General features: G+C 47.7%; 1 protein-coding gene across 1 annotated transcript; it reads right to left on the bottom strand.

The window, feature by feature from the left end:
* Positions 1-1388: 1388 nt before the first annotated feature.
* Positions 1389-5278, bottom strand: LOC123096354 (protein transport protein Sec24-like CEF). The gene is made up of 3 exons (XM_044518061.1): positions 4118-5278; positions 3774-3848; positions 1389-3689 (listed from the first exon to the last, which is right to left on the bottom strand). The coding sequence occupies exons 1-3, from the start codon at positions 5150-5152 to the stop codon at positions 1566-1568; spliced, it is 3234 nt and encodes a 1077-aa protein (XP_044373996.1). The 5' UTR covers positions 5153-5278; the 3' UTR covers positions 1389-1565.
* Between the last annotated feature and the right edge of the window lie 15016 nt (positions 5279-20294).

The following is a 20294-nucleotide window of genomic DNA, read 5'->3' as shown; positions in this document are numbered from 1 at the left end:
GTTGGGGATACAGTCGCACACGACCTCTTGGGCCGATTTTCCATCCGTTGAAAGGTGGTGGGACACTAACGGACTTCTCAAACGCGCAAGCAGGAAGGCTCTCAACTCTCTGAAGATGCTAATATGTTGGGCAATTTGGAACGAAAGGAATGCAAGGATCTTTCAAAACAAGGCCTCCTTACCCACTCACATATTTTCATCCATCAAGGCAGAGGCGCAGCTATGGGTGAGAGCGGGGGTTAAGTATCTGAGGAACCTTATTCCGGTAGAGTAATCTCTCTGTACCTTCTATCTGGCCTTTGAGGCTATGTAACCGACAATCCACACTCTTCTCTGCTTAATTAATGAGATGAGGCAAATATTTTACCTCCGTTTAAAAAAACGATGGAGAACACAACCACACCCTACCTACATACAGATGAGCCCCATCTCTAAATACTCCCTCCGTTTCAAAATATAGTGTGTCCTTGGTTCCCGCATTTTAATTTTGACCATAAATTTAACCAACGAGACCGACTGCAGCGGGAGCAAAATTTATACCAATGAATTCATATTCAAAAGAACTTTGCAATTATATAATTTTTGCTCCCGTCGCAGTCGGTCTCATTGGTTAAATTTATGGTCAAGATAAACCTCGAAAAACGCGGGCACACTATATTTTAAAACAGAGGGAGTATCAGACAATCCCTACGCACCGGAGATCTTGCTTTTGATGCTCACGGGCAACAACCGCCGAGTGCTGAAAGACGCAACACTATATTTTAAAATGGAGGGAGTATCAGACAATCCCTACACACCGAAGATCTTGCTTTTGATGCTCACGGGCAACAACCGCTGAGCGCGGGAAGACGCAGCGAAACGCAGCTGTTTCGCTGGTTCCAAAGCATCCAAACGGTGAGGAGAGAAGGGAATGGGAACCTTTCCGCTGTGCTTTAGAATCAGTGCACGGCTTTCCAGCCACCACTCCACGAGGGTTGAATCAGTGGCGGGGACCAGCTGACCCAGGCCGCAACGACAGAGAACGGAGTGGCAAACCTCCCTGGCCAACACACAACCCAAGGCAAGGTGATCCGCTCGATAGTCACAAAGGACTAAGCTGTGGACGATATAGTCAACTTATGTCTTCTGAACAGAAAAAATGAAGTTCTGACAGCGTAAATTTTATTTATGTATTCACTATTGTAAGATCTGCCAAAATGATATTCCAGCCACTCCCATGTTCGACCATGGATACAGGATTGATGAGCTGTAGGCCTGTAGAAGACTCAGAAAGAGGCGGTCTGGTCCATTAGTCGCTGAGTAGACCAAGGGAACCATGCCAAATATATACGCTTTATGTAACAACTGCATGCGTGCATAGGGATAATAAAAAACAGCACTGCAAGCCATACCACGAAGGAGCCTTTATAGGAAAATCTCAGTACAAACAGGGTAATTAAGTACGAGTACAACTCTTTTTTCAGAAAGAAAAACGGTCCATATAATCTTTGTATACCCACATGCGGGAATCGATTTCTTCTTGATCTCTACCAACCAAAATATCACACCAATGAAGCGGGGCCACCTCAGGTCATCTTGCTCTGGATTTGCCTGTGAACATGCACGAGGAACTCCACATAGGAAAGGCCACCAGGTGTTTTGTCCTCGACCAGCAGCGAACGGAAGAAATCCCCAGATGGGTCGCCCTTTCGGCAGAGTCTCAGTCTCAAGTAAGAGCATCTCTGTCGCCTTATTTCGTTCACAACTTCATTCACTTTCCTGGACAATGCATTATCAAATTGCTCCAATGCCAACAGATTTGGTGCACCAGCCAAAGATGAGAAACCAAATATTTGCTCCAGGGTGGCAGGGTTCACCGCATTTCCGACATAAATAAAACCATCCTCGCCATTTTCCAACAAATAAATCCCATCATCCTGTATATTCTCACTATTGAGAGTAAGGGGATTTGGAATAAGGGAATCCTCATCATCCCTTGATGTGAGATCATGGAGAGCAATCATCCTAGGGAACACCAATGGAATGGCTAATAACACAGAAACTGAGGAGACAATAGAGACCCAATAGGACCGGTCGTCTACTCTCCCATCATTCCTCAGTCCTATGCTTTTAATCAAGGCCAGAGTATACAAAGGCAGAAGTTTTAAAGCCTCCGGAAGAATTAACTGTCCAGAAGAACTTACAGATGCACAATGTTTTCGGTAGGACTGGAGAATATTGATGCAGGTACTTATTACCTGGTCCCTAACTTGGGACAGAGAACTTGATGGAATGCCATTTGCAGCTTGCTTAACAACATAAGTAAACTGTGCTTCCTGATCAGCATATCGGAAAAGATTGTTGAGCGTGCTTGTGCATGGAAGTGAAATATTTATGACCCTTATCCTTCTTTGCCCATATACCGTGGTGTAAAGAAGTGCGCACTGAAAACCACATTCTGTGTTCTCCTGAAACTTATCATCATGCTTGAAGGTAACCATTATGGTTTTGTCGGAGTCAATAGCAGGCAAATCAATATCAGTAGGAACACGCTTGCAGAAGTTGCCAGAATAGTCTTGAACTTGAAGCCCCTGACTGCACCTGACACGCATGACAGCCTCAAATCCCTGGGGTTTAGTGATATTCCATCTGAGATCATTGAAGAGTTTGGCTGGATCAGAAACAGCAGAAAATGGGAAGTAGTAGTAAACCCTGCCACCGGTGGTACTGGGAACAACTGATATCGAAGCAATATCTGTGTATGACTGTGTGGCAAGGAACACATCCACACAAACTTGATACTCAGCAAATTCTAGTGCCATTGTCTTGAGTGTCTTATCAACAGGCTGCAGGAGCTTATGTGCTTCCTTATCTCCAGTGGAAATATTAGATCTAGCTTCAGTTTCCCTTGCAGATAATGAGCCAGTCCCAACTGATGGTAGCACTGACTGAAACACAAGCAACTTTCCACCAGTGGGCTTCATAGCTAAGAAACCTGCCTTCATAGCTGCCCCAAATGCTGAATCAGCAACCCTATTGTTCTCAAACATGCTGGGGATGCTCTCCAGAAGTTGCTCCAAACTATCACGGCACTCGGAAACTGGGAGAATTAAGTCCATCTGAAGTGGAGTATACACATCTTGGATGTCGGGAACAATAAACATCAAAGGCTGTTGTCGAGCATTTTTCAGACTATAGAAGTGAATAGTTGAATCAAATGTCGCAATTCCAACCATCGTTCGGGGACCTTCAGGAAGATCAGAAAGAACCTGGGATATTGCACTGCAAGACGCAGCAGTTACACCAGTCTGTACGGCATTCATGGAGACATCAACAAGGAAGAAATACACAGCTGGCATTGGTTCCCGGACCAGAAATTCCTTGGTGGCAATGAACTCAACTGTTCCTCTGCATAACTCAGGCCTATCATCAGCATCACGTCGCCTACCATCAGGCCCTAAGTTGCACAAGTACTCCCTTGGAGTATCATTGCTAAATCCACATAAGTTGCAGATGAAAATTTTCCCTTGATCAACGAATCTCATGAAAGGATTTATGTATGCTTTGCAGCGAGAACACCTGACAGGGCCCATCTCTCCAAAATCCACGAGCTGGATAGCCTCCTCGGAAGGATGAGGAAGAGCAAAAGGTTGCACCATTAAAGCCAATGGCATTGCTGATGTTGTCAGGAGATCACCTGTACATGGTATCTAACAGCACAGGGAAAAGAAGCAGTTTAGAAAGGAAAATTATGGTGACCAAAGGAGAGACCAAAATATTGAAACAAATCGAACCTGATTCAAGGTGCACCGCATCAAACGGGGACTGCAGTTGCCGGTGTCCTTCACAATAAATTCACTTGATGCAGCCTACAATCAGCAGCAATGCTGTTAGATGAAATTAGCCAGTAAAGTTATTGAGAAACTCTAAATTCAGTTGATGCAGCCTACAATCAGCAGCAATGCTGTTAGATGAAATTAGCCAGTAAAGTTATTGAGAAACATCTAAATTCACTTGATGCAGCCTACAATCAACAGCAATGCTGTTTGACGAAATTAACAAGTATAGTTATTGAGAAACATCTGGAATCAGTATTGTCAGAGCAGACACAGATATTTCTAGTTACATATACACATACCGGTGGAACAGCTGCTTGGCCACCTTGCCGGGTCTCAAAAATGATGACTGATGTCTCGGCGATAGGACGCGGAATCTGATTAGGGTCAATATTGGATGGCGTAGAGACCTGGGCTCCAGCATGGGGAGAGTATGGCATGGTGGGCGTGGACGGCATCCCGTGGCCTAGTGCATTAGGCGGCATGCCACCAGGCATTCTCACGGCTCCTGGCCGTGCCTGCCCTTGCCACCCTGGAGGCCCAAATGCTGGTGCATTAGCCCCAGGAACCCCCATGAACGGTGGTGGCTGAGATGCAGGAGCAGTCTGAGCCCCAAATGGCGGAGGCTGCAATCCTGGTCTCTGCCCCCCAAACTGGGGAGGCCCGCCATAAGGACCCTGCTGCAAGGGCGCCGGTGCAGCCCCAAACGGGGGGATCGGCCCTCCGGAGTACGCCGGGAGAGGCACTGCCCCAGGCGGCCCGCCAAACGGTGGTGGCGGAGCTCCTGAATACGGAGCTGATTGAGCTGTTGCTACAGAAGAGCCACCGAAAGGGCCAGGCTGCGACACCGCAGCAGGCGGGCCACCGAACGGACGAGCCTGGGATGCCCCAGGCGGACCTCCGAACGGTGCTCGCTGCACCTGCGGCGGCAGCACGGACGGCGGGCCGTTGAAGGGAGATCTCTGCTGCGGCTGCAACGGCTGCGCAGCGGGTGGGCCGCCAAAGGGAGGGGACTGCTGGAGCGACGCCGCGGGTGGACCGCCAAAGGGAGGGGACTGCTGGACCGGCGCCGCAGGCCGGGCGAAGAGCGAGCCCGGCTGCAACGGCGGCGGCGGACTGCCAGGGAACGGGCGGGCGCCAGGAGGGGGTGCCTGCGGACCTCGGATCGACGACGGCACGGGGCCATCACCTGGCGGCGGCCCGGCGGAAGCAGATGGCGGTGGAGCGCGCGAGATCTGGAGGTTGGAGAAGGAAGCCGGGAGAGTGGAGGCCGGACCCCCAGGGTTGGGGGCCGGGGTAGGGTTTTGCGGCGTGAAAGGGGGCGGCGGCCTCGACATGGGAGGCGACGGCGGCGGGGGCGGCGACGGCGAGAACAATCGATAGCGCAGATCGGGATCTGGGGAGAACACGCCGGGTATGAGTACAACGTGACTCTTCCCTCCTACTCCGTCCAGACAAAAGGAAACACTTAACCCGGACGCTAAAAATAAGGGAGGGGTCCCTTCATCAAAAAAAAAAAAAGAGAGGAGAGGATGGGTATTTTTTTTTTAGGCAAAGGAGAGGGGGGGTGGGGGGCACACGGACTCTAGCTTCCCATCGGAGCAAAGCTGGCCCAGCAGATCGTGCTTGGCGGACCGGCACGGGACGTGCTTGGGCCTGAGGTGGCGGTACACGGGCCAGCCCGGCACGGCATGATTATAGTTTTTCTAAAAGATCCAGAATTAATTCCTATTTATGGGCTATAATTTCTCAAAAAAAAAATGGGCTATAAAAGACCGGTACTCATTTCAAAGGTCACTCCCATCTTCTCAGGACACTTGTCGTAACCTAAAAGTTTTCCCTTTTCTCGTAGATTTGTTTACTCAAAATAAGGGAGGGGTCCCTTCATAAAAAAATTAATGGCACACGGACTCTAGCTTCCCATCGGAGCAAAGCTGGCCCAACAGGTCGTGCTTGGCGGACCGGCACGGGACGTTCTTGGTCCTGAGGTCGCGGTACACGGGCCAGCCCGGCTAGACACGGCTAGCTTTTAAAAAATCCAAAATTAATCTCTATTTATTATGGACTATAAAACAGCAAAATCACTTGTTAAGAAGTAATTAAACAGTGAAATCCACGAGAAGTAAATTCATGCCTGTTGCGGAAAAAAAACATGTTTTTTTCCTTTTCCAAGAGGCACGGTCGTGCCTCTAGCGGATACAAATTCGTGCCTCACGAGAAGAGAAAAAAACGCATTTTTCGCATACATAATTTTTTTTGGTTCCAAATCCCAAGAAAAACCGAGGGAAAACCCAAAAGCCAAAAAACTAAGAAAAAATCATCTAAAAGCTGAAAACGCATACAGAAAAATAAAAATAAAATAAAATTTGGAGGCAGCGTCCAGAGCGCGACACGTGGTGGTGGCTGAGAGCATGCCAAGTGGCGCGCTCCCAGCCAACCCCAAGTGACCCTTGCGAAGACTCCCGAAGGAGAACTCCTTATTAGGCGCTTCCATTAAACAGTCCAATGGGAAAAATAACCAACACGGAAAGTACTCGACCCAACCATTCCTGGCGTGCGACGGGCCTGCTCGATTAGCTGAGGCGTGATGCCTGGGCTGCTAGGCGCAGCACACAGGCTGGCACAACACGACCCGTTTACTAATCGTGCCCAATGGGTCGTGCCTTGCCAGGCACAATTAGCACAGGTCGCGTCGGCACATTTGGACAACTCTGCATCGGAGCAAGTTTGCCTTTTTTTAACACGAGAAGGGTCCTTTCGAATAGAGTACAACTTACACAAGGACCCAACAAAAAAGTCAAATTATAGATGAGTCCTTACATTTTACACAGAAGACCCTAGATCATGAACTCAGAACGCAATTTGGTCCAGGAAAAAGGCATCAACGTGTTGGAGATATGCCCTAGAGGCAATCATGTGATGACGATATTTCCATATGTATTCATGAGTCCTTTGTATTGTCCTTGAACATCATCAATGATATGTATCAATAAGTATGTGACTTGTTTGTGGAACTATGTATTGTATGATGATTGTTTTAATGGTCCCTAGTTGATAAGGTTATGCGGACACATATCCTTGACTAGTATACGACTCGGTTGATGACTATGTTTCACAAGTCATGTGCATGGAGATGCTAAACCGATAGTATGGGCTCGGGGATGGAGATCACCGAGCCGGACAGACCCACTTTGAGACGCAGCGAGATAAAGTCATCTGTTAGTCTCAAGTGCAATGTCTATGCCATGTCCTAGACCTGAGGTCCTCGCATGTTCTCGGGATGAGGATCGACTCACTTAGGGTCTATCAAACGCTACTCCGTAACTGGGTAGTTATAAAGGTAGCTTTCAGGTGAGTCGTGAGACATGCCGCGAGACATGGTTGACCAAGATGGAATTTGCCCCTCCTATTTGGAGAGATATTCTCTGGGCCCTCTCGAGTGATCAGATTCGGAAAGCATGGCCATGCGACTTGGGTTAAGTGTTAACCCAGTTCGGGAATCTGTATCATGGTTTCGAGAAGAGAGGTCGAGCTAACACAAGGGTGACAAGTACTCGCCTTGAGCTCGACAACAAATATCGTGAGGCAAAAGGAATGTTGCATATGCCACATTGTTGAGGTTCGTCAAACGACTTTACGCCCACATGGGAGTTGGCACGTTCTGCTAGGAGCCGCTACCAACTATCGACTCTGGTCGTGTCCATGTGTACGTGAACCTATAGGGTCGCACACTTAAGGGGCTGCAGCCCATTCGGATTGGATCTGAGTGGAAAATGGATGTGGACTCCTAGTGGGCTCAAGTGTTGAGCCCACCTCGGAGGTCTATATAAAGGGGAGTGGGCACACCACTTAGGGTTGATCGGATTGAACCCTGGTTAGCCACCGCCACTCCCCATGCCCATGCCGCGCGACCGGACCTAGCAGTCCGCCGCTCGACGCTGCTCCCCGTACGTGTGGATACCTTGGAGGCATCGCATCTGCGGTGCTTGGACGAACCGTTCGAGGGAACCGCGAGGTGCCGTTCGCGGGAGATCACCGTTCACGGGTCTTCGCTGTTCGCGGGAGATCGGCAACGCGAGGAGGAGACGGCCCGGGAGATCGGCTACACGCATCACCAACTCTACTTCCGCTGTGGTGACTGCGCGTCTAGTGGTAAACCCGATCCCGTGATCTATTTCCAGCAGCATGATCTTGGGTGCGCGGTAGAAAATTTTATTTGGCGCTAGCGTAGCGTACCGCGTGTTCCAACAGTGGTATCAGAGCCTCCGCTGTGTGGTAATAGATTCGATGATATGCATATGAGATATGTAGATCGGTTCAGGTGCGGGTCGATGAGATCGGTCGCGCATGTCAGTGTTGAAGGTTGGTTTCGTGATCTTGTTTCCGTGATCGTGATGCAGAGGTCGTGACACGACTTACCCCTACCGGTCGGTTGTCCACGATCGGGGTAGACAGTGGAACGTAAATCCGGATGCAACACGCGAAGATCAATGAGATTGATCGAATCGGAACATAGATCAACACCTTGGAAATGTGATTTCCGCGGTGCTGAAATCTGTTGGAGCGGTCTCGGTAAAACGGCTGTAACTTTTGCATACGAACTCCGATTTTGCTCCACGACCTGTCAAACTGAAGCTAACGAAAAGTTGGATTAGCGGCAAAATAACAGGATTTCGGCGCTTCTGGCTAGGCCAAAATCCTCTTGGAAAATAGAGTTTCAGGAGGTTTTATCTTCGGCGGTAGAACGTCTGACTCGTTTTTGTAGGGAATGACTGTGATTTGGTATAGCCCATGTATGTTGCTTGTATATTATTGTTTCATGACCTGCGTGTCATGAGTGCGGCAACCGGTAGGAGCCATATGGTTGTCCCATTATTGTATTAATGACCTGCGTGTCAACATGAGAAGCCATGTAATGTAATTTACTTTCAGTAGCTATTAGTTTTTAATAGCATAGTATCTTATGTAACACTTGGCGGTTGACACCATGGCGTGGAGATGGAGATCACCACGAGGACAACCATGCATGGGCAGACTGCGCACGTGGAGATGGAGATCACCACGCGCTGTGAAAAGGGGCTATACCATATCACACATACATAAACTGCCTGTGAAAGTTTATCCCTTTTATGCACCCTTCCTTTTGCATGGTAGATGTTTTAAGTAGGGTGATCCCTCAAAGAATGTCAAGTACAAATGCCTCCCCAATTGCTGCACCTTCACATGTCAAGTATATTTAGTGGCGGGCCTATGAAATTAGGGTGCCACTAGATCTCCTTGAAGTGATGGGTTTGTGTCGGACACTTACACGCGGAGCATTGGTTGACTTGTCGTGGCTATCAAAACAGTTTTGGGCTACGAGGCATAGGAGTTGGCGAGGCATGAGATGTCCCCAACAACAAGAGTCGTATGGAGATACGATTAGCAAGAGTTGCTTACCGAGTGATCTTGTCCTCTAGCGGTGATGCAAAAGCTCACTAGTTGACATGTTGATCTTGGATCTTGAATCACTAAGTATCAACCGAGGGATGTTGATTTTAGTGGGAGTAATGATCTTATTAAAATGTTTAATATGAATTACTCTTCATGAATACATGTCTTAGTGTTTTGCATATTTCTGTTGTAGATCAATGGCACCACCTGCTCAAGTTACCCCTTTTGCGTTGAAATCAATCCTGGAAAAAGATAAATTGAATGGAACAAACTTTACCACCTGGTATAGAAACCTGAGAATTGTTCTTAGGCATGAGAAAAAGGAACAAGTTCTAGAGAATCCGCTTCCAGAGGAACCTGCCGATAATGCTAATGCCACAGCCAGAAATGCCTACCAGAAACTCGTTGATGAATCAAACGAGATCAGCTGTCTCATGCTGGCTTCTATGGAGCCCGATCTGCAGCAGCAGTTCGAAAATATTGAGGCTTTCGATATGATCGAGAACCTTAAGAGCATGTTTCAAATGCAGGCTAGGACCGAAAGGTTCAACGTCTGGCGATCCTTGATGGATTGTAAGCTGAAAGAGGGTGATCCACTGAGCCCGCATGTGATCAAGATGATCGGGTACATGCAAGCTCTGGATAGGCTGGGCTTCCCACTTGGGGATGAGTTGTCCACAGATACAATTCTGGGTTCTCTTCCGGACAGCTATGGGCCGTTCATCTCGAACTACCATATGCATGGGATGGAAAAGAAGCTCACTGAATTGCATGGGATGCTCAAAGTGGCAGAGCAGGATATCAAGAAAGGTACACATCGTCAAGTGTTGATGGTGCAGAACTCGGCTAAGTTCAAGAAGAGCTGGTCCAAGAAAAAGGCTAAGGCAAAGGGCAAAGAGAAGGAGGCAACTCCAACTACAGCCGCTGCGCCTAAGTCAGGGACGGCTTCGGGGAGTATTTGCTTTCATTGCAAGGAACCCGGACACTGGAAAAGGAACTGTAGCAAGTGGCTTGCCGAGAAGGGCAAGAAGACTGGAAGTATGACTTCTTCTTCAGGTACACTTGTTGTATATGTTATAGACATTTATCTTGCTGATGTTTCTAGTAGCTCTTGGGTATATGATACCGGATCGGTTGTTCACATATGCAACTCGATGCAGGGGCTAAGCAGAACTAGGAATGTCGCAAGAGGAGAAGTTGACATTCGCGTCGGGAATAAAGCAAGAGTTGCTGCATTGGCCGTCGGCACTATGCAACTTAATTTACCTTCAGGATTTGTAATGGAACTTGATAATTGTTATTATGTTCCTGCTTTGAGTCGAAACATTATTTCTGCCTCATGTTTGATGAGACAAGGTTATGAATTCAGTATTAAGGACAATGGTTGTTCTATTTACTTGAATAATATGTTTCATGGCTTTGCACCCGTTGTAAATGGGTTATTTATCCTAGATCTTGAAGGTGAATCAGTCTATAACATAAATGTCAAGAGGCATAAGCCTAATGAGATAAATCCGACTTACATCTGGCATTGTCGACTAGGACACATTAGTCAAAAGCGCATGAAGAAGCTCCATGATGATGGAATTCTAACTTCGTTTGAGTTTGAATCATTCGAGACATGCGAGTCTTGCCTACTCGGTAAGATGACTAAGACTCCTTTTGCAAAGAGTTGCGAGAGGGCGTCCGAGTTGTTGGAACTTATACATAGTGATGTATGTGGACCAATGAGCACGGCAGCCAGAGGTGGTTTCCAATACTTCGTGACTTTCACCGACGACTTGAGTAGATATGGATATGTCTACTTGATGAGGCACAAGTCAGAAACTTTTGAAAAGTTCAAGGAGTTTCAGAACGAAGTGGAAAATCAACTCGGCAAGAAAATCAAACTTCTACGATCTGATCGTGGCGGTGAGTATATGAGCCAGGAGTTTGATGATCATCTGAAGAATCGTGGAATAGTTCCACAACTGACTCCTCCGGGTACGCCACAGAGAAATGGTGTGTCAGAACGGAGGAATCGGACCCTGTTGGACATGGTCCGATCGATGATGAGTCAGTCGGATTTACCCTTGTCATTTTGGGGATACGCTCTAGAAACTGCAGCTTTCACACTAAACAGGGTACCATCTAAGTCCGTAGATAAGACACCATATGAGATATGGACTGCGAAGAGTCACAGTTTGTCTTTTCTGAAAATTTGGGGATGTGAAGCATATGTCAAGCGACTCCAGTCGGATAAGCTCACACCCAAATCGGACAAGTGCATATTCGTGGGATATCCAAGGGAAACCTTGGGATATTACTTCTACAACCGTGAAGAGGGCAAAGTGTTTGTCGCTCGACATGGAGTTTTCCTTGAGAAAGAGTTTCTCAATCGGAAGGCTAGTGGGAGGACGGTCCGACTAGAAGAAATTCGAGAACCACACGGGGACGTTCCGGTAGGTGATACTGTCACACCGGAGTTAGTCAGGGAACCCGTAGTGGAGTCGACACCGGTTCCACGGAGGTCGGAAAGGTTACGCAATTTGCATGACTGCAATGTGTTGTTCTTGGAGAACAACGAGCCGACTACGTATGCGGAAGCGATGGAGAGCCCTGATTCCGAGTTATGGCTTGAGGCCATGAGATCCGAATTAAAGTCCATGGATGACAATCAAGTTTGGAACTTGGTTGATCTGCCAGATGGCGTTCGAGCCATTGAGTGCAAGTGGATCTTTAAGAAGAAAACTGATATGGACGGAAATGTCACAGTCCATAAGGCTCGACTTGTTGCTAAAGGTTATCGACAAGTTCAAGGAGTTGACTACGATGAGACTTACTCACCGGTAGCGATGCCTAAATCAATTCGGATCATTCTTGCTATAGCGGCATATTTCGACTATGAAATATGGCAGATGGATGTCAAAACGGCTTTCCTTAATGGAAATTTAACCGAGGATGTGTATATGACACAACCCGAGGGTTTTGTCGATCCAAAGAAGTCTAGCATGGTATGCAAGCTTCAGAGATCCATTTATGGATTAAGGCAAGCATCTCGGAATTGGAACATTCGTTTTAATGAAGCTGTCAAAGAGTTTGGCTTCATCAAGAATGACTGTGATCATTGTGTATTCAAGAAGGTCAGTGGGAGCTCAGTTGCATTTCTGATCTTATATGTGGATGACATATTATTGATTGGAAATGATGTTCAAATGCTTGAATCTGTCAAGGACTCATTGAAAAATAGTTTTTCTATGAAGGACTTGGGAGAAGCAGCTTACATTTTGGGAATCAAGATCTATAGAGATAGATCGAGAAGGCTTATTGGATTAAGCCAGAGTGCGTATATTGACAAGGTGTTGAAGCGGTTCAACATGCAAGATGCCAAGAAAGGTTTCTTGCCCATGTCACATGGCATTAGTCTTAGCAAGACTCAGAGTCCTACGACTCCTGATGAGCGAAGACGCATGGATGGGATTCCGTATGCTTCGGCTGTTGGGTCCATCATGTATGCTATGGTATGTACTCGTCCCGATGTTAGTTTTGCTCTTAGCGTGGTGGGCAGATACCAGGCTGATCCAGGGGAGAGTCACTGGACAGCGGTTAAGAATATCCTTAAGTACTTGAGAAGGACTAAGGATATGTTCCTGGTTTATGGAGGTGAGGATGAGCTCGTTGTAAATAGTTACACCGATGCTAGTTTCCAAACAGATAGGGATGATAGTCGATCGCAATCTGGGTTTGTGTTCATTCTGAACGGAGGAGCAGTGAGCTGGAGGAGCTCCAAGCAAGATACGGTAGCTGATTCTACAACAGAGGCCGAGTACATTGCGGCTTCTGAAGCTGCAAAAGAAGGTGTTTGGGTGAAGAATTTTATTTCTGATCTTGGTGTGGTTGAGGGCGCGTCTAATCCATTGGACCTCTATTGTGATAATAGTGGTGCCATTGCGCAAGTCAAGGAACCACGGAACCATCATAAAACCCAACACATACTCAGGCGTTTTAACCTTATTCGCGACATTGTCGAAAGAGGTGATGTAAACATATGCAAGGTACACACGGATGCAAATGTTGCTGATCCATTGACGAAGCCTCTCCCACGTCCGAAGCATGAGGCGCACATGAGCTCCATGGGCATACGATGCCTAAATGATTGACTCTAGTGCAAGTGGGAGACTGTTGGAGATATGCCCTAGAGGCAATCATGTGATGATGATATTTCCATATGTATTCATGAGTCCTTTGTATTGTCCTTGAACATCATCAATGATATGTATCAATAAGTATGTGACTTGTTTGTGGAACTATGTATTGTATGATGATTGTTTTAATGGTCCCTAGTTGATAAGGTTATGCGGACACATATCCTTGACTAGTATACGACTCGGTTGATGACTATGTTTCACAAGTCATGTGCATGGAGATGCTAAACCGATAGTATGGGCTCGGGGATGGAGATCACCGAGCCGGACAGACCCACTTTGAGACGCAGCGAGATATAGTCATCTGTTAGTCTCAAGTGCAATGTCTATGCCATGTCCTAGACCTGAGGTCCTCGCATGTTCTCGGGATGAGGATCGACTCACTTAGGGTCTATCAAACGCTACTCCGTAACTGGGTAGTTATAAAGGTAGCTTTCAGGTGAGTCGTGAGACATGCCGCGAGACATGGTTGACCAAGATGGAATTTGCCCCTCCTATTTGGAGAGATATTCTCTGGGCCCTCTCGAGTGATCAGATTCGGAAAGCATGGCCATGCGACTTGGGTTAAGTGTTAACCCAGTTCGGGAATCTGTATCATGGTTTCGAGAAGAGAGGTCGAGCTAACACAAGGGTGACAAGTACTCGCCTTGAGCTCGACAACAAATATCGTGAGGCAAAAAGAATGTTGCATATGCTACATTGTTGAGGTTCGTCAAACGACTTTACGCCCACATGGGAGTTGGCACGTTCTGCTAGGAGCCGCTACCAACTATCGACTCTGGTCGTGTCCATGTGTACGTGAACCTATAGGGTCGCACACTTAAGGGGCTGGAGCCCATTCGGATTGGATCTGAGTGGAAAATGGATGTGGACTCCTAGTGGGCTCAAGTGTTGAGCCCACCTCGGAGGTCTATATAAAGGGGAGTGGGCACACCACTTAGGGTTGATCGGATTGGACCCTGGTTAGCCACCGCCACTCCCCATGCCCATGCCGCGTGACCGGACCTAGCAGTCCGCCGCTTGACGCTGCTCCCCGTATGTGTGGATACCTTGGAGGCATCGCATCTGCGGTGCTTGGACGAACCGTTCGAGCGCGAGGTACCGTTCGCAGGAGATCACCGTTCACGGGTCTTCGCTGTTCGCGGGAGATCGGCAACGCGAGGAGGAGACGGCCCGGGAGATCGACTACACGCATCATCAACTCTACTTCCGCTGTGGTGACTGCGCGTCTAGTGGTAAACCCGATCCCGTGATCTATTTCCAGCAGCATGATCTTGGGTGCGCGGTAGAAAATTTTATTTGGCGCTAGCGTAGCGTACCGCGTGTTCCAACACAACGCCAACCCAAGCCCATCGCTGTCGAGGACGAAACCACTTGGAGCGATATACTAGCCACAACACCACCATCGGAAGGTCACAGGAGGAAGAAGATGTGAACATCAGGCTGAGACCGACCTGCCTTCCCTTTGTCACAGCAACCGGGGAGGAATTTAAGGAACCGACGAAGAGAAGCATCAAAGCTCTGCACGGTAGTCGTTCGACCAGAAGGTGTAGCAGCTTAACACGGTCATCCGACCATGGCCCCATCACAAAGAGCTGATGGGAGTGAACCCAAAGGACGAAACGAAGAAGTCTGTCTGTGGCCTAATCCATCTCTTCCCCTTTCTTTCCTTCCTTCGTCATGGTGGCTCGAAAAGAACTGGGAATAAGAGAGATTACGGACGCGATTGGTTGCCTGCATCAATTTTGACCTACTTGCATATGTGGTTGGGTAGAGCCTGACTGAACGAATACAACCTCTGGGCCATGTCGGCATCAGACAGACTCTACCGAAGGCTAGCTTCCTATTGGACCAGGTTTGCATTGTTTGTAACATGAGAAGGGTCCTTTTGGACGAGTACAACTTACACAAGGACCCAATAAAATTCAAATTGCATACCAATCCTTGCATACATAGAGGACCCTAGATCACGAACTTATAGTGCAATTTGGTCCAAGCAAACGGCATCGACGCCGGCCCAAAGCTACGGCCGCTGGGGATGAACCCACTTGGTGTGATAGACAAGTCACGGCACCACCTCGGAAGGTCGCGGGAGGAAGGAGATGTGAACGCCAGACTAAGACTGACCCGCCTCCCTTTTAGCACGACTCCTAGGAGGAATAGAATTAGCCGGCAAAGAGAAGTGGCGAAGCTTTGAACGGTGGTCATTCAGCCAAAAGATGCAGCAGCTTGACACGGTTAGCCGAACATGGCCCCATCACAAGAGCTGCTTGGAGTGAGCCCAAAGGATGACGAAGAGAAGCGTCAAAGCTCTGCATAGTCACCGCTTGACCAGAAGATGCAGTGGCTTAACACGGGCATACGACCATGGCCCCATCACAAAGAGTCGAATGGGAGTGAGCCCAAAGGACGAAACAGAGAAGTTTGTCCGCACCCTAATTCATCTCCTCCCCTTTCTTTCCTTCCTTCGTCATGGTGGCTCAGAAAGAACTGGGAATAAGAGCGATTACGGGCGTGATTGGTTACCTGCATTAATTTTGGCCTACTTGCATATGTGGTTGGGTAGAGCCTGACTGAGTGAATACAACCTATGGGCCATGTCGGCATCGGACGAACTCTACCGATTGCTAGCTTCACATCAGACCATTTTTGCATGCTTTTTAATGAAGGAAATATGCCCTAGAGGCAATAATAAAGTTGTTATTTACATTTCCTTATATCATGATAAATGTTTATTATTCACGCTAGAATTGTATTATCCGGAAACTTGATACATGTGTGAATACATAGACAAAACAGAGTGTCCCTAGTACGCCTCTACTTGACTAGCTCGTTAATCAAAGATGGTTAAGTTTCCTGACCATAGACATGTGTTGTCATTTGATGAACGAGATCACATCATTAGGAGAATGATGTGATGGACAAGACCCATCCGTTAGCTTAGCATAATGATTGTTAAGTTTCATTGCTATTGCTTTCTTCATGACTTATACATATTCCTTTGACTATGAGATTATGCAACTCCCGAATACCGAGGAACACCTTGTGTGCTATCAAACGTCACAAGTAACTGGGTGATTATAAAGTGAAGGAAATATGCCCTAGAGGCAATAATAAAGTTGTTATTTATATTTCCTTATATCATGATAAATGTTTATTATTCATGCTAGAATTGTATTAACCGGAAACTTAGTACATGTGTGAATACATAGACAAACAGAGTGTCCCTAGTGTGCCTCTACTAGACTAGCTCGTTAATCAAAGACGGTTAAGTTTCCTAGCCATGGACATGTTTTGTCATTTGATGAACGGGATCACATCATTAGAGAATGATGTGATGGACAAGACCCATCCGTTAGCTTAGCACTATGATCGTTTAGTTTATTGCTATTGCTTTCTCCATGACTTATACATGTTCCTATGACTATGAGATTATGCAACTCCCGAATACCGGAGGAACACTTAGTGTGCTATCAAATATCACAACGTAACTGGGTGATTATAAAGATGCTCTACAGGTGTCTCCGATGGTGTTTGTTGAGTTGGCATAGATCGAGATTAGGATTTGTCACTCCAATTGTTGGAGAGGTATCTCTGGGCCCTCTCGGTAATGCACATCACTATAAGCCTTGCAAGCAATGTGACTAATGAGTTAGTTGCGGGATGATGCATTATGGAACGAGTAAAGAGACTTGTCGGTAACGATATTGAACTAGGTATGATGATACCGATGATCGAATCTCGGGCAAGTAACATACGGATGACAAAGGGAACAACGTATGTTGTTGTGCGGTTTGACCGATAAAATCTTCGTACAATATGTAGGAACCAATATGAGCATCTAGGTTCCGCTGTTGGTTATTGACCGGAGAAGTGTCTCGGTCATGTCTACATAGTTCTCGAACCCGTAGGGTCCGCACGCTTAACGTTCGATGACGATTGGTATTATGAGTTTATGTGATTTGATGTACCGAAGGTTGTTCGGAGTCCCGGATGAGATCACGGACATGACGAGGAGTCTCGAAATGGTCGAGACATAAATATTGATATATTGGACCATGTTGTTCGGACACCGGAAGTGTTCCCGAGAGTTTCGGATAAAACCATAGTGCCGGAGGGTTACCGGAACCCCCCGGGAAGTTAATGGTCCACCATGGGCCTTAGAGGAGAGAGGGCCGGCCAGGAGGTGGCGCGCGCCCCCAGTCCGAATCGGACAAGGGGTGGGGGTGGCGCCCCCCTCCTTCCTTCTCTCCCCTTCCTCCTTCCTTCCCCTCCTTGTTGGACTAGGAAAGGGTGGAACCTACTCCTGGTGGGAGTAGGATTCCCCCCCTTGGACGCGCCCCATGAGGCCGGCCCGCCCCCTCTGTTGGGGAACGTAGTAATTTCAAAAAAATTCCTACGCACACGCAAGATCATGGTGATGCATAGCAACGAGAGGGGAGAGTGTTGTCTACGTACCCTCGTAGACCGAAAGCGGAAGTGTTAGCATAACGCGGTTGATGTAGTCGTACGTCTTCACGATCCGACCGATCAAGTACCGAACGCACGGTACCTCCGAGTTCAGCACACGTTCAGCCCGATGACGTCCCTCGAACTCCGATCCAGCCGAGTGTTGAGGGAGAGTTTCGTCAGCATGACGGCATGGTGACGATGATGATGTTCTACCGACGCAGGGCTTCGCCTAAGCACTGCTACAGTATTATCGAGGTGGACTATGGTGGAGGGGGGCACCGCACACGGCTAAAAGATCAAACGATCAATTGTTGTGTCTCTAGGGTACCCCCTGCCCCTGTATATAAAGGAGCAAGGGGGAGAGGTGCGGCCAGCCAGGAGGGGCGCGCCAGGAGGAGTCCTACTCCCTCCGGGAGTAGGACTCCCTCCCTTTTCCTTGTTGGACTAGGAGTGGAGGGGGAAAGAGGAGGGAGAGAGGAAGGAAAGGGGGGCGCCGCCCCCCTCTCGTTGTCCTATTCGGACTAGGGGGGAGGGGCGCGCGGCCCTGCCCTGGCCGCCTCTCCTCTCTTCCACTAAGGCCCACTATGGCCCATTAAGCCCCCGGGGGGTTCCGGTAACCTCCCGGTACTCCGGTAAAATTCCGATTTCACCCGGAACACTTCCGATATCCAAACATAGGATTCCAATATATCAATCTTCATGTCTCGACCATTTCGAGACTCCTCGTCATGTCCATGATCACATTCGGGACTCCGAACAACCTTCGGTACATCAAAACATGTAAACTCATAATATAACTGTCATCGAAACTTTAAGCGTGCGGACCCTTCGGGTTCGAGAACTATGTAGACATGACGGAGACATGTCTCCGGTCAATAACCAATAGCGGAACCTGGATGCTCATATTGGCTCCCACATATTCTACGAAGATCTTTATCGGTCAGACCGCATAACAACATACGTTGTTCCCTTTGTCATCGGTATGTTACTTGCCTGAGATTTGATCGTCGGTATCTCAATACCTAGTTCAATCTCGTTACCGGCAAGTCTCTTTACTCGTTCCATAATACATCATCCCGCAACAAACCCATTAGTTGCAATGCTTGCAAGGCTTAAGTGATGTGCATTACCGAGAGGGCCTAGAGATACCTCTCCGACAATCGGAGTGACAAATCCTAATCTCGAAATACGCCAACCCAACAAGTACCTTCGGAGACACCTGTAGAGCACCTTTATAATCACCCAGTTACATTGTGATGTTTGGTAGCACACAAAGTGTTCCTCCGGCAAACAGGAGTTGCATAATCTCATAGTGATAGGAACATGTATAAGTCATGAAGAAAGCAATAGCAACATACTAAACGATCGAGTGCTAAGCTAACGGAATGGGTCAAGTCAATCACATCATTCTCCTAATGATGTGATCCCGTTAATCAAATGACAACTCATGTCTATGGCTAGGAAACATAACCATCTTTGATCAACGAGCTAGTCAAGTAGAGGCATACTAGTGACACTCTGTTTGTCTATGTATTCACACATGTATTATGTTTCCAGTTAATACAATTCTAGCATGAATAATAAACATTTATCATGATATAAGGAAATAAATAATAACTTTATTATTGCCTCTAGGGCATATTTCCTTCAGTCTCCCACTTGCACTAGAGTCAATAATCTAGATTACACAGTAATGATTCTAACACCCATGGAGCCTTCGTGCTGATCATGTTTTGCTCGTGGAAGAGGCTTAGTCAACGGGTCTGCAACATTCAGATCCGTATGTATCTTGCAAATTTCTATGTCTCCCACCTGGACTAAATCCCATATGGAATTGAAGCGTCTCTTGATGTGCTTGGTTCTCTTGTGAAATCTGGATTCCTTCGCCAAGGCAATTGCACCAGTATTGTCACAAAAGATTTTCATTGGACCCGATGCACTAGGTATGACACCTAGATCGGATATGAACTCCTTGTTGGGGAACGTAGCAGAAATTCAAAATTTTTCTACGTGTCACCAAGATCAATCTAGGAGATGCTAGCAACGAGAGGGGAGGAGTGCATCTACATACCCTTGTAGATCGCGAGTGGAAGCGTTCAAGAGAACGGGGTTGATGGAGTCGTACTCGTCTTGATCCAAATCACCGATGATCCTAGCGCCGAACGGACGGCACCTCCGCGTTCAACACACGTACGGAGCGGGGACGTCTCCTCCTTCTTGATCCAGCAAGGGGGGAGGAGAAGTTGATGGAGATCCAGCAGCACGACGGCGTGGTGGTGGAAGTAGCGGGATCCCGGTAGGGCTTCGCCAAGCGCAAGCGGGGAGGAAGAGGTGTCACGGGAGGGAGGGAGGCGCCAGGGCTTGGGGTGCTGCTCCCATGCGCCTCCCCACTATATATAGGGGTGGAGGG

This window comes from Triticum aestivum, chromosome 4D (genome assembly GCF_018294505.1).
Source record: "Triticum aestivum cultivar Chinese Spring chromosome 4D, IWGSC CS RefSeq v2.1, whole genome shotgun sequence".
Taxonomy (NCBI): domain Eukaryota; kingdom Viridiplantae; phylum Streptophyta; class Magnoliopsida; order Poales; family Poaceae; genus Triticum; species Triticum aestivum.
Note: the sequence above shows the minus strand (reverse complement) of the source record. Positions and strands in the feature narration are given on the sequence as shown.

What these genes read in the sequence shown, in the direction of transcription:
- LOC123096354 (XM_044518061.1), bottom strand. Translation starts at nt 5,152, where the DNA reads ATGTCGAGGCCGCCGCCCCCTTTCACGCCGCAAAACCCTACCCCGGCC. An exon ending in GCCAAGCAGCTGTTCCACCG is followed by an intron (nt 3,849 to 4,117) that starts GTATGTGTATAT and finishes TGCTGATTGTAG; the next exon opens with GCTGCATCAAGTGAATTTAT. An exon ending in TGCGGTGCACCTTGAATCAG is followed by an intron (nt 3,690 to 3,773) that starts GTTCGATTTGTT and finishes CTGTGCTGTTAG; the next exon opens with ATACCATGTACAGGTGATCT.